The 14,816-nt window shown below is 37.8% G+C and overlaps 1 protein-coding gene across 1 annotated transcript; it reads left to right on the top strand.

Annotated features, from left to right (window-relative positions):
• The first annotated feature begins 421 nt into the window (after positions 1 to 421).
• Positions 422 to 2,356, top strand: mis12 (MIS12 kinetochore complex component). The gene is made up of 2 exons (XM_055036820.1): positions 422 to 857; positions 1,809 to 2,356. The coding sequence occupies exons 1-2, from the start codon at positions 444 to 446 to the stop codon at positions 2,103 to 2,105; spliced, it is 711 nt and encodes a 236-aa protein (XP_054892795.1). The 5' UTR covers positions 422 to 443; the 3' UTR covers positions 2,106 to 2,356.
• The last annotated feature ends 12,460 nt before the right edge of the window (positions 2,357 to 14,816 follow it).

Genomic DNA, 14,816 nt, shown 5'->3' with positions numbered 1-14,816 from the left:
ATCGGATACAAAATACAGTTGATGTTTTAAGAATTAGAGGTGGGAGGAGATAATTGTAAATAGAATCAGAACTGTTTTTTTGAATGGAACTCTTTTTAAGATGGGGAAACATCCCACTGGTTTATATAGTTGGTGTCATACTGTAGAAACGATGGAATTTAATTAGCTGTAGGAAATATGAGAATCAAAGAAGATCACCGAAAAGGAAATACGTTTCAATGGGGAACTGAAATTTGGGGATGTGGTTGGTCAGTTAAATAGTAATGAGGGAAAATTGGAGATTTTTCGTTTTTTAAAAAGTAATGTGTCATCGGAGGATTCGGGGTTTCAACAGATGGCGGTAGTGCGACAATAATGGATGCAAACTTCCGTGAAAGCATAAAAAGAAGAAGAAGAAAAAGCAGCAGCAGCAGCAGAAGAAGAAGCGTCGCCGCCAGTTCAATATGGCGCGGGAAACGGAGTCAGAAATGAAAACTGTCGGGGCAGACGAGGAAGAAAGTGACCGCTTCTCTTCTTCGGGACTAAAACTGTACGAAACGCAGTTTTTCAGCTTCACCCCTCAGACCTGCATGGTTCGGATCTACAGCTCCTTCCACGAGAGCCTGTGCGACATCCTAGCCTTGGTGGAGAAGGTGTGTGTCAGGGAGCTGAAGAAGAGCGGTGCCGACGTGCCCGAGGAGCTGCTCCGGGCCCGGGCCAGAGACTGCACCTACCAGCTGCAACAGTTCCTGGAGAAGCGCTTCAAGCAGCTGTCGGAGCGGATGGAGGCGCTGCTAATGAGCCGGTGTTTCACCATACCGCCGAACGTCCTGCTGCCCGAGGACCAGCCCCATGAGAAATACCCCGAGGCTGTGCAGGTGAGGGGAGGGAAGGGTTAACCCTCCTGTTATGGTCGTTTCTGGGGATTTGACCCGGGAAGTTTTTAATCATGCAATAGTGTCAGAAATAAAAAAATATGACGGATTTTTATTTCTCAGAAATTTCTCATTTACTCATTTGGACATGAAAGATGGAATTAAAATTGTTTTTGTCCACTGGAAAAAACCTATTCACAAAAAAATAAATAAATAAATAATTTTCTTGAAATCAATCTTTGGTAAGAAAAAAAAATCATATTACATTAGTTTTTTTTTCAGTGGGTGATCTTTATATTTGAACTTGAGACACATAAACTGTTCAGGGTCAACTTGACCCGCTGATTAAAATCAAGACAAATGACTCATGCAGAGAGTATTTATGTTTTGCTCAATTTCTGCTGTGTCCACTCAGTGTGGGTGGAGTTTGTCCACGGGAACAGGAAAGGTTCCCGTTAAAAGTTGCATGAACATCTGCTTTCTCGCAGTAAAGAGAATTGTGAGAAATGGGCTTGTGTGTGTCCACATGTGCATGTGTGTGTGTCGTGTTTGTGTGGTAAAATATGGTTCATAGCTGCAAGGAAACGCATAGAATTGGACATTTTTTAAAATATTTTTTTGCACTTAACTGCCGGGCCAAATTGTCCTGAACAGTATCTATGTAAAAAGTAAACGCAGGGGGTGGTGCAAATGTGTAAAATGAATAAATGTTCAATTTCTATTTAGAGTGCACCTATTAAGACAAATAGAAAAAGTTTCATGCAAAAAACAAAATACTTTCTTTCAACTATTTTTAAATGTTGAAAGTATTTTCAACGATAAAATCGACTTATTGCCCAGCTCTAGTCTTATCTAGCACCTTGTTCAGTAACAAATAATGACAACATCTGGAGTTGTTTTTCAATCGTTTCTGCATGTTAAATCTAACTTCTCTGTTGGTGCTGTTCCACCCAGGAAGTGCTGAAGCTCGAGTCGTCGATGGAAGACCTCCACAGAGCCTACGAGGCAGAGGTTTGTGCCAGACAAGCTCTGCTGGCCGAGCTGGAGGAGCAGAGGGAGGTGCAGCAGCAGTTGGACGACATCCTGGCCTGGGTCAGAGAGACGCAGGCAGCCTGGGCGAAGGAAGGGAACGGAAACTTCCAGGAAAGCTTCCGCCTCGTCATGCAGTCCGTAAAGAAACTGCAGAAGGCCGTCAATGAGGTTCTGGTCCACAGCAAAAACACTGAGCTGAGAGCTCAATTATTTACCTAATGTAAATAATTGAGGTGATGTTTTTAATGTTTCGATAGCTGTATATGTATGCAATAAGATGATAGAAGCAGAAGTTCACTGATTTCTGAGTCGATTTTTTAAACAAGAAGTAATGCCATTGTTCTCCAGTAGGGGGCGCTGTGGCCATGTGGGACTCAGCTTGGAGAAATGCATCTGTCAAATATGTTAGTCAATATGTTGTAATTACTTGGATTTTGCAGTTAAATAAATGAAATGACCGTCAGATAGTGGATTTTGATGATTTGAATATTTTTTCTTTTGCATTTTACAAACTGGTTCACAGCCCAATCCTTTAATAATTTATTATTTAATTGCATTTTTTTCATACACCAATGCATCAGTATGTCATCATGACTATTGATCCTTCGCGCGTGACGTCACGCTCTTCAGAACTCCGACATGACGGACAACCTGAACTCATTTGAAGCTAGCCTGAGAAAACAGCTGTACCCTAATATCGCTTGTATTAATTTCACTTTAAAAACGGCCACAGGCTGATGCGCGGTCGGGTGCTGAAAAAGACAAGGTTGCAAACCAAACTTGTCTTTTTATAACTTGGAATGAGGGGAAAATATGGCGGTGACGGACAGCAGCCGTTAGTCATCATGGCTGCCAGCCCTCGGCGTCACCGCGGATCTGCAGTGAACATTTTCTACAAGGTAAGAAGATTAACGTTTATAAGTATGATTGCAAAGATATCAAATATCGCACTATGGAAAAGGTACGCGGCTAACAGTAACCATGGAGACAGTTTCGCACCGTCATGTAGCCTAGCATGTACGGAAAACACTGGTTAGCATCTCGTCTTTTGTACGTTTTTAAAGTCTGCCCCGTTTATGACATAATGATACAAATCATGTTTGAATTCAGACAAAGCTGGTAATTTGATCAAGACTTCAGGAGGGAGGAAGTATGGGTCGGTTTCTAAGCTAGCCATTTAAAACGTTTGTAAATACCGCCGACAGTTAAACCCAACCAGTTGTGTGACGTTCACAGACAAATTAGCCAAGAATGCTACTTATTCATTTTGGAAAACAACTTCGGTTGCTCTGTTCACCGCGATAAAGCTAACCGCCTCTTCGAAAATGTTTTTTTGTTTGTTTTTTTTTTAATTTTTTTTACCTCTTCGAAAATGTTTCTCGCGCCTCGAACGGTTCGGTGACGTAGTTCCAAACGGCCAAGAGTTTTACTTTGTTTCCTCTTTTGATTCCTGGTTCTGTTACCTTTTGTACTCTCAGTGTGACCTTATGTGTACATAAAAGAAGAATATTTATAAAAAAAAAAAAATTAATGATGACCCAGAAAAGATCATCATTATTGTTTATTTATGAGGGCGTTTTATAAACAAAGTGTGGTTCAGCTATATCAAAAATGAAGGGAATAATAATAATAGTAATACTGTAGTAACAATATATGTTAGGTTAGAGGTTTTGTGCCATAATATAAATTATTTGTACAATACAGCATCTTTCAAAAGAGTCTATTATTAACCACAAACTTTAAATTCATTTTGTTAGATTTTTCAAAACCATATTTATTGTTGATATTTTAATTTAAACCAACTTTTAAAGATTCCAGGTGTTGGGTGTTGCGGATTAGATATAAACTCTGTGATGCAGGTATTAGATGATCTGGATCTGTCCCTAATTAAATGATGAAATTAAAAAGTAGACAAACACAATGTAGTGTAAAGGATACAAGGTTTTGAATTCTAGTGAAATGTATCCACTTGTTGAAGATTTGAGGTAAAGTTTAAGGGTAGACTTACAAAACAATACTGCAAAGCTTTGGACATCTCAGAGCAATGTTTACTTCACCAAAGAGAAAAGAGTAACTCTGGAGGAGATGCAGAGATCCTCCACAGTGTGGAAAAATTCAACGTAACCATATATACGTTTTCATCAATAGAGGGCAGCATGTGCACACTCTCCATTGTTTACACAGTAGTAAAATGTTGAAATTCAGACTGAAATTTTTTTGAACAAATTATGTCAAATGACACGTCAATGGGAATGATTATTTATTTTATTATAATTTTCAGTTAAAATAAGTAGACTTGAAATAAGGTAGTGTGTCTTATGCACGGGGGAATTTTGTTCACTTAATGAAAGTTTCTACACTTAAAACTGAAGTATTTTTCATGTCTGATTTTAATTTAATGCTGTGGTGTCACATCTTTGTGGAAAAATAAAGTAAAGCAAACTTTTAATCTTTCGTTGAGCGAATACTGAAGGATAGTTAGACTAGTAAAGCGGATGAAGCATGTTTTCTGTCTAAACCAAGTAAAGCTGAACTAATTCGGTGGAGAAACAACAACAGGTCGAATGCAAACAGGCAGCATTTGTTTAAGCGTCCTTCAGATGTGTTTGTGTGTTTGCCAGTTGTGGGCGACATGAAAAGTGATGAGTCCAAATGGAGAGGTGTGGGAAGCACTTTCTGTTTTTAGAGCTTTCTGCTCCTTCGAAAGCGACTGTCTGGAAATAACATCTAACACAGCGGGCGTTTAAAATAAACTGGATTGTTGTTGTGCTTAATTTTACTCTTTTGAAATCAACTGTAACGGATGTAAAGTCCACAGAGCTGCGTTCAGAGTCGGTACTGCTCATATTAAACACACTGTTTTCTCTTCAGCCATATTTTCAGACATGAAACCTCTAAGTAAAAATGTATCCAGCCAGTCGATAGTTTATGAAATGTCATTCTTTGATTTAAAAAGAAATTGGTGAAATATTCATGCATTCTGTAGTGTCTTTCAGCAGCGGTGAAATCCAGTCATACAGCAGCAAAGCTGTCAACGTGTTTTAGAAGTAAAAGTAGAAATAAGCTCTGCCTCCTCTCTTGTTTCTATTGATTTTTGTCTAATTGTTCCAGAGATTTGCTTCTTACTCTGTGGTTTTATTTTTGTCCTGCATCTTTTTGATGATCCTTTAATTCATGTAACTTTTCTTACATGACGCTCCAACCGCTTGATCAAAATTCTTGTCTTGCTGTCCAGCCGTGAAGACTTTTTATTCAGACAAACTACTGTTTGGTAAAAGAAAATTACCTCACGGTCTAGATGAGTTGTCATTCTTCAATCTTTGCTATTTCAGCGGTATTAAATTTATTTCATATCCCTGAAATGTCATGATCACAAACGTTTTATGTGACAGTGACATTCAAGAAAATGTTATCAGATTTTCACTACAGTTAGCTTCACATCTTTTGGGGGTTTCCTGTACCAACGTTGTACATCTAGAGGCAGTAGACTTTGACTGGACCATTCTCAAACATGAATATAGTTTGCTCTGAACCATTATTTCCTACTTCTGATTGTATGTTTTGGGTCGTTATGCTGCTGGATGACAAGCTCAAGTCTTTTGTAGCCTCTGGAAAGCTTTTCTCAACCTTTACTCTGCTGAGAGAAGCTTCCTCACAGCATGATGCAGCCACCACCATGTTTCAGATGAGGATTGCTGTGTTCAACCATAACTTTTTTTATTTAGGCTAAAAAGTTCACTTTTGGTCTAGCAAACATTTAGAAGAGCCCATTTTTCCAAATGTTTGCTGTATTTGCTTGAATGTAATCTTGTGCCATTTTATTGAGACATTCATGCACATTTGTATGTGTGAAAATGTGAAAACCATGCAATATTTTCTTTGTATTTCACTATTATATCCGCCTATCACATACAGTTTAATTAAGCCCACAAAAGTTTCAGTTCGAAAAAGACTATTGTTATAGAGTTTTAATATACAATCAGACATGGTAGAGAACTCAACTCTTGTTCTGAAGTAACCATTCAAGAAATTACTCAAGTTATAGTAAAAAGTATTTTATAAAAAAAATGGCTACTTGATTGATTATTTGATTAAAATACCTGATTCTATGCTTCATTTAAAAATGTCAGACAGAAGACAATGTAAAATGATGCATGAATTCTGATATTTTAAAGACAGAAATGGAAAAAATAGGGCAAATAAATTGTTACAAAATAGCAAATTCAGCAGATTTCAACAAAGAGGTCATACTTTAACATAAGCCGTGTCCGAATTCAGGGGCTGCATCCTTCGAAGGACAGAATTGTCCCAGTTACATCATAGCGTGGCAACAAGGTCTGTCCGAATACAAAGACTCCTTCCAGATTTGAAGGATGGGTCCGGTGTATCCTCCACGGCCCACCATATCCCAAAATTTATTGTGGGTCCAAGCCGGGCGTTCCGACAGAGCGACAATAGCGGTGAAGAGTGACAAATTAGTTTGTTATATTACACTTTAAATGGCACGAGATTTTGTACAACGTTTTCAGGCGACGATGCAAGTGTGTAAGTCTCAAATATCTGCTCTGTTCACCAAAACATAATCTTATTGCAATCTCACTATTCATTTGCAGAAAATAAGTAACGGTCAAAATAAGAAAAAAGGGCTTTCAGACCTCAAATAATGCAAAGAAAACAAGTTAATATTGATTTAGAAACAGCAAAACTAATGTTTTAAGTTCAGAAATCAATGTTTGGTGGAATAACCAGGAGGTTTTCAATGGGGCTCAGTGCAGCGGACTCTTCAGGTTTTCCTGTATTAAAACTGAGAGTGTTGAAGGAGGAGGGGAATCCTCACATTGCTAGTCTTGGCAATTTGTCCAGAAACAGTGATAATTATATGCAGCATCAGCAAGCTTCACTGAGTGAACATGAGCTTATCTGCACATGTTTTCAGTGAGTGTGTGCAGAAAGTGTGAGCTGCGGCGTGTCTTCATCCTAATCGGGAGCTCCTACCTGTAGGCCGCAGAGTGACTGAGCGTGTGAATCAACATTAGTGTGTGAGTGAAGACAACATATGGACAGTGCCCTCCTTCCTGTTGGGAGGGGACGAGCGTGGCTCTCTGTGAACCACAGCCTCACCTTTGACCTCTCGGGATCACACAAAGAAAACGGCGTGCACACACGGAGACCCAGATACCTACACATACGTCCTCAGATATATGTCCAGTCCCAGCCAGCCAGCTGTCCCCACCGCCAGCACATCCTGCGCCCAGAGGAGGGGAGAGCGGCTGTTTGCTTAGGCCGAGAGGGAGAGCGGCTCAGGAATCCACTGTGACTTTCTTTAACCCACGTGTCACCCAGCAGGAAAACCAACACACCGCAGCAGAACCTCTTTTCCTTCTTTAAACACATGTTGCTCGATGAGATGTCACCAGTAAAGAAGAAAAAAACAGATCTGGATGATCACAAGTTGACTGGAAAGGAGAAAAAAACCCTCCAGGAACTTTGGTTTGTGGAAATTAAAAGATAACTCGAAAACAATCGAGCATAGCGACTTGTCTTTCTTTAGAAAATTCTTAAAGCTGAATAACTTTTCTCTTAGACGCGCAAATAAACAAACAAAAACATTTGAATCCCTCCAGACCGACCAAAGTTTTATCCAAATAATTTTTTCTCCCCTTTAGCATTGAAATAAAGGCAAAACATTTTTTTGACAAGATTGTATTAGACATACTGAACTTATAGATGTATTATTCTTCTTTTTCATGTTTATGAACCTTTTTATTAGGGTAGAAATGATGTGAAATTGATTTGCCCACCACTCAACAGCTTACGTCAGCTGTCCACAAATTGCAGCTCTCTTGTTTTTTTGCTCTGCATATTTTTGGTTATTTTGATTATTTCTCATTCTCTGCAAATAACAAGTAACTTATTGCTCGGAATTTCAGAGACATGTTGTCAGTAGTTCATAGAATAAAAGAATAATGCTCAAACATATAATATCAGAGAAACTGATCATTTTAAGTAGACTCTTAGTTTTTTCCAGAGATGTCTGTTGTAAACAGAGATGGGTTAGTTAGTTAGTTAGTTAGTTAGTTAGTTAGTTAGTTAGTTTGTTTGTTTGTTTGTTTGTTACATCTACGAGTACTTTTTTTTTTTTTAGAAAAATATTCCTTTAGCAGTAGTTTTAAAACATAGTATAGGGTTGAACAATATATCTGAAAAAATATTTGATATTGGTCACTATTGATTTTTTTTTTTTAATATCTGAAACTCTCCCACACTGGTGGCCTTTTCTGATCTATCCAGTTTTCACTCCACACTGTTTTTATTATTATTAATTAATTAATTAATTCTTTTTTAAGCTTATAAGTAAGGCACAGTGGCCAATACTGTGCAAGTTACTCAGCAGGTTGTTGCTAGGTAACCAGAGAGTGAGTGAGTTGCTAGGTAACCAGAGAGCGAGTGAGTTGCTAGGTAACCAGAGAGTGAGTGAGTTGCTAGGTAACCAGAGAGCGAGTGAGTTGAAGCCTCCAGCCTTCTAACTGACTTCTAAGTCTTTATTTTCCGATACTAACAGTATTTTTACTTTTTTTTAGTTATATTAATATGAAGTATTGCTACTCTTAAGTAAAGTTTCTGAATACTTTACCCACAGGGAGTAAATTCACTGTAAAAGCAACAAACATGTTTTAACCAGACAAGATCACAAACCTAGAGTTTTTTTTTTTTTTCCAGAGATGCATTTTGGGTAAATTATGGTTGAACACGGCATTGAAGCATGTCATAATCAATACTTGGGTTGAGTGCTGTATCTGCCAGATGCCCTGTCCCCTATTTGTAACAAGTGCAGAGACAAAGGAGTCAACGATCAGAGTTTTCACCTATCAATGCGCCACACCTCCTTCCTCACGCTGCAGTTGTTTTCCATTGTCTTCTAAATGCCTTTGCAGTGAATAGCGAGGACAAAAGAAGATAAAGAGAGGAGCAGCAAGAAGAAAAGCAGAAGAGTGAGGTGAGAGGAGAGGTGGGGGAGAAAAAAGAGGTAAGGAGGAGAAAAGCAGCAGCTGTCAGGTGTCAGGAGTCACAAAGGACCATCTGTCCATCGAGTGCCATCTCCCCCAACACACACGCTACGTTAAACTTTCTTCTTTAAATCAATAAAGATGCTTCCACATGGCTTTATCTGTCCCTCCTGTTTGTTGCTTTTGTTTTAGTCAAACAAGTTTCATCATCAAAGTGTGTTTGAGTCCCTGTGTGTTAGCTGAGATCCAGCTTTGGATGATTTGTGGCTTCACCTCAGCGGGGAGCCGCCGACAAAGTCCTGCTGACGGCCCAAAGCGAGACCAGGAGATGCCACCACGACGACAAAACAGGCAGGGTGTGTGTGTGTGTGCGCGTGTGCGAGAGAGAGAGTGGTATGCTGCTTCTCCTCTGAACTCAAGTGCCTCAAATACTTACCAAGAAAGACTTGAGCGCACGCACACACACCGTGCTGACCCCCGACCTTTCACCTCCAACAATCTCTCTCTGGGGAGTTTTTTAAGAGTGTGAGCAGCGCTGGGACGACACATGTTAAAACTTCACACATGCAGCGACTGATCTCTGTAGAAAGAGCAGAGCTGGGGAGTAACTAGTTACATTTACTCAGTTACATTTCCTGAAATTACTTTTTAACTTTACATCTGGAATGATGTTGAAATATGAGTGGTACGTGCCAGAAGTCTTTAATTTCAATATTTGTCTCTGAAGGAATTAGTGTAGTTGCATTAATGGGTCAGGAGTATTTTTAAATAATTTTTTTAGCATTAAAAAAAAAAAATATATATATATATATATATACAAATGCAGGTTTTAACAAAACATTTTCTTTTAATCTACGTAATTGTACTTTAAAAAATTGACTACTTCGTCTTAGAAAATATGTTTTTTAGTTTATAATCCATACACACACTTAGCTTTTTTTATTCAATCATTGCTGATAATTTTATGTTATTTTAATTATATTTAATTTGAATTTGAACACTATCTGAAATGTTCACTGTCGACTCATTGTAAAACCTTCCTGACAAACACTCCACACTGTTCAGATTTGTTTTTGTACAGCGGTGAAAACTTTGTACTGTCTTTAGCTTTGTGTCTTACAGGAGCCCAGGAAAGACATTTGACGTTTGTGGTTGTAGTGTAAATAGTAGAAAAATGTACTTTTTGTGGCTTTTGTTTGTGCATTTTTGATTATGACAAACTTAGAAGATGGCATTAAAATTGAAATATTGACCATTTGCTTTTATGCCTTTGTATTCTGTACTAATATATTGTTTGCTCTCTAAGTTTGCAAAGATTAGCACCAGAGTTGGGTTGAACCTTTTGGAAAAAATCTACTTTTAGGAGTATTTATTACAACACTGTACTTTTTACTTTTACTTGACTAAAGTAGAAGACGACAGCAGGAAATGACAAGACGACAATGAAGCTCCATGTTTTTTAATTAGAAACTAATTCACCAGTGATTTTTATTGCATTTATTTAATTGAAACACCGCAATTGCAAAATTTGTTTTTTTCAACAGTAGCAGAAGTTCGACAAGGTTTTTGCACACATTTGTAAGCTTATCAACTTGAAAAGTAAATATTTGCGCATAAATCTGGCTGCCATTTTTTCAGGCAGGTGTGACGCAGATGGCAAAGGGAAAAAGTTTTCCACTTTTAAAGGTGGCAGGTTTGATAAAATGCACAAGCAAATCCTGATTTAGTTTGCAAATTGTCAGGATTAAAAGTTCTGAGGGGATTTTGACAAAAAGTTTAAAGAATCAGACCCAAAAAAAAAATCACCTGCAGTGGGAAAAATCATCTAATCTTGAGAAATTACAAAATAAAGGAGATGATTGTAGATTTTTGAAAAAAAAAAAGAAACAATTTTATCATGGGGCAAGAACACTAACTGCTTATTTATTTAAAAGAAGTTCAGATGTTAAGTATTCAGGTGCGCCCTCACACACACGCTTGTCCCTAAAATCGACTCTCTGTTTCGTTCTCCCGCTGCTCTCTCCTCCACCACCCTGTTCTTCCTTCCCCATCCTGCAGACAGAAGGCGGATGCTGCCAAACACTTCCTCTCTCCCCGAAGTCACTTCCTGGCGCTAGAAATCCATTTCCTGCTCACAGATACCACAGCAACTCTAAAAGCATTTCTCAGGAATTTCAGCCGTTTTTTTAATCACTTTCACACCGGCTCACTCATCAGTCCAAGTGTTGGGATTGTTTTAGTAATTATGAATGTATAATAAGACGCTTAATAAATGTGAAAATCAAAAATATCTGAGATATTAATGATTTCGAATAGCATGATGTATTTTTCTCAAAGTCCTTGTTCCTGTTGCTTTTTTTATATTTTGTAACCTTAAACTGAGCACAAACGGTGTTGCTAATAAAATGTCGGGTCTAAATGAACGGTGGTGATTCACAGGGGAAGGAGTGAAGATGAGGCAAGTAAGAATGAAAAATATAAAGTTCTTGGCAGGAAACAGGCACGGCTTCCTGTGATGTTAATACCACGAGCCTGCATGACAGAGGAGATCCCCAGCACACACACACACACACACACACACACACATGCCTGTAGCTAATCAGTGGCCATGTTATCTGGACTCACAGGGGGGGAAGTGTTTATATTTGTCTTAAAGGCCGGACCACCATGCAGCGCTGGAAATGACACACAGAGCATTATCGATAAGCACACAGGCATAGATTCACTGCGACATAAATCCACTGTACCAGACAGGAAGCAGTATTCACTGTATTTGTAAAGGTGACAAACTGTCAACTGGGCCCACATTTCCCGTAAGCTGCTGATTTTACAAAGGACTTCAGGTCTAAATCTAAATTTAGACTGATTGGGGGGTCTGACAGGAAACTTTACTTCGTCTTATTGTTGTTTTTAGGGGTGAGGCACAAAAGTCTTACTTTGGTCTGAGAGAATGGTTCTGCTCCTAATTCTGTGCCTACAAGTCTTTATGTGATTTTTTTAAGCTGTTCTTTCAGGAAAAAGTCGTGAGGTCAGACACTGATGTTGGACAAGATGGCCTAAACCCCAATCATTGCTCCAATTTATCCCAAAGATGTTCTGTTAAGTTGAGGTCAGGGATCAGTCAAGTTCCTCAACGCCAGACGCTCATCCATGTCTTTGAGGACCCTGCTTCCTAAGGAGCTAAATTGGGACCATAAAGTTTGTTCAAAAGAAAGAAAATTGAAGGTGAAGAAAATGTTTGAAACTCAAAATAAATATCTGAGCTGAAACAAAACTTTTTGAATCTGAAATAAAATGTGCAACTTGAAAAAATGTTCAAAACTACTTCTCAGATTCAAGATGTTTTTTAGTCTCAGATTTTTCTTTCTTGTTTCAAAACTTTCTTCAATTTCTTCCTGGTCTCCAGCTTTATGTTGAGTTTCAGAATACCTTTTCAATTACAGATATTTATTTTTCAGTTTTATTTTATTGTTTGAACAAACTTTTATGGCACCAATTTAGCTCTATAGATGTCAGGACTGGTGCAGGGGGTCACCTCCAAACTGGAGCATGAAATTATCAAAAATAATTTCATAACAGAGGGTAGACTGCACCCTCTGCTAACCCCTGTTAAACAAGAAAAAAAAAAGATCTTCCTTCCACCAAACTACTGTTTCCCTGGCAACCACCAAATGAGTTTGAGCTAATCTGAAGGTAGCATAAAGTTTGGAGGTGTGAACATTGACATCTGTATAAAGTTTGTGATTTTGCTTTATTGTGCCATAAAGTTTGTTCAAAAGCAATATTTCTTCCAGCAGAATATTTAGCAGCAAGAAAAATAACCACGAAAGGACAGATATTTGACAGATGGCATCTGAGCTCCTCAGAGTGACACATTCTTCTATAAATGTATGTAGAAACTGTTTTGATGCATATAAAGTAACTGCATTTTATGGAAACATTATGTTTGCGCCTTCCAAGTTCAAATATTCTCTACATCTAAGAGTAAACACTTGTTATTGGGGACAATGCGACATGGTTGTGATTTGTAAAATTAGAAACAAGGGAATAAAATGTGTGTGTGTTTATATGTGTAAAAAGAAATATCTGTTTTGGATCATAAACAACTCAAAAGCAGTCAAATTCCACATTTCTACCCCCTATTATTGTTTTGAAGCCTTTTCTTTCAGTCAGTCTTTATTGTGCAGGATGCGGTTGAAAGCGTTTGAACTTCAAGTCGAGCAGAATAAACGATACCAAAACATTCTAAAGTCGTCGGTTGTTTTTGTCATGATTTATTGTTTTGCTTTACCTAAGAAAAAGTTTAAAAAGGCACAAGTTTCACAGAATCAAATAAGATATAAATTCACTGCTTAGCCTTTGTTTTTATCTAGCGTAAAAAAACACAATTGTGGCTTTTCTTTTCTTTCCTTTTTTTTTTTGGCACATGTTTCAAGTTTATATTTATTTTTCCTACTTTTCCAAAAAGCTTGCTTTTAGTTGTTACATAAGCCATCCATACTTACTACTGAGTGAATGAAATAAAGAATAAAATTAAACGAAACGTGTGCAATATCACCTTTTGTCATATATTGTATATATTTCGTCAAGACATGCGAGTCGGACACCTCTCACCTTCCGTTCCTTTAACTACGTTTTATTTTAACAATATTATAGACGTGAAGTTTGTCTAGATTTGTTTATTTATTCCTTGAATTCATGTCAACAAGCTGTTTCTCCAGACATTTATTTGCGCTTTAAGTTCTGTCTATTGGCAGTTGGTGGTGACGGCTCCTCCCCCTTTTTGTTGTTGTTGTTTGTGCCTGTGGTATGTATTATAACCAGCTGTTTTCATCACAAATATTATATTTTAATATGTATTTTAGACATATTTGGTAATATTCAGTGTTGCATGAGTCATTTTTCTATGTTTTGTATGTTTTTTAAGTGTTATTATGCTTTTTAGCTATGTTTAATTTTATAACTGCTAACTGCTCATCGGGAGATATTGCTCTGTAGTTTGTTTATGGTTATTTATTATGTTTCATTTAATGTATAGGGGCAGAAGGTGCTGGACCACCAACTTGATTTCCTCTTTGTTAGAATAAATACACTAAATGTTTCTGTTATGAAGTCGAAACCACAACAAGATCTACCAAATACAGAGCAACATACTTAATTATGAACTGGGAACAAAATTAATGTGTGTTTAGTGGCCGTCACTGTACCAAGCCAAATGGAAAACCTGGGAGCAGAACTGAAAAGGTGCGCAAAGTTTTATCATATATGTCAGAAGGAACAAACATGAAACATAAGAAAATCAAAACATCTGAAGTCAAACAGAATAAAAGTTAAATTTACCAAATACAAATGTATATTAACCATTGAAATAAAGAAAATAAGCATTTTTTCCCCCCATTAATTTTCATGCTATTTAGCAAAAGCAATCCTATTTGACTGAGTTAGATTCTGCTTCAGACAGTGAGAAAATGTTTTTTTTTTTCTTTCATGTGGTGCATACAAATATCTGTTTTTAACGGTGTACGTTAATTTAAAGCATTTTCTCCATGTAGCACTGATGACCAACTGGTCATCCCCATATTCTATGTGAAATAGTACATTGTTTACATGCTGCCACAGACAGGAAGAAAGGACATAATATCAGAGTATATTGTCTGAAAGGAAGCTCACCATACTGGAGCTTCTGTTTGTTGTGTGTTTTTTTTTTTTTTCTAATTTAATTGTACGTCTGCTGGTGTGTTTGTTCATTGTTGCTCCAAACTCCTCTCTCCCATCTGCTGCTGCTCATTAGCATGGAAACAGGACCAGGAGCGTTTTCACACATACACACACTGGCCATTAATCAACAAGTCAGACCGGGGTCCATTCCCACACATACACACCACACACACCAAGACAAAAGCCAGCTCTCACACACACCCAG

The sequence above is a fragment of the Poeciliopsis prolifica genome, unplaced genomic scaffold, assembly GCF_027474105.1.
Source record: "Poeciliopsis prolifica strain line A6 unplaced genomic scaffold, Auburn_PproV2 SCAFFOLD011, whole genome shotgun sequence".
Classification (NCBI taxonomy): domain Eukaryota; kingdom Metazoa; phylum Chordata; class Actinopteri; order Cyprinodontiformes; family Poeciliidae; genus Poeciliopsis; species Poeciliopsis prolifica.
Note: the sequence above shows the minus strand (reverse complement) of the source record. Positions and strands in the feature narration are given on the sequence as shown.

Excerpts from the sequence above, each read along its gene's own strand:
- mis12 (XM_055036820.1), top strand. The coding sequence starts at position 444 with ATGGCGCGGGAAACGGAGTCAGAAATGAAAACTGTCGGGGCAGACGAG. Across the intron at positions 858-1,808 it reads AATACCCCGAGGCTGTGCAG|GAAGTGCTGAAGCTCGAGTC; the intron begins GTGAGGGGAGGG and ends TGTTCCACCCAG.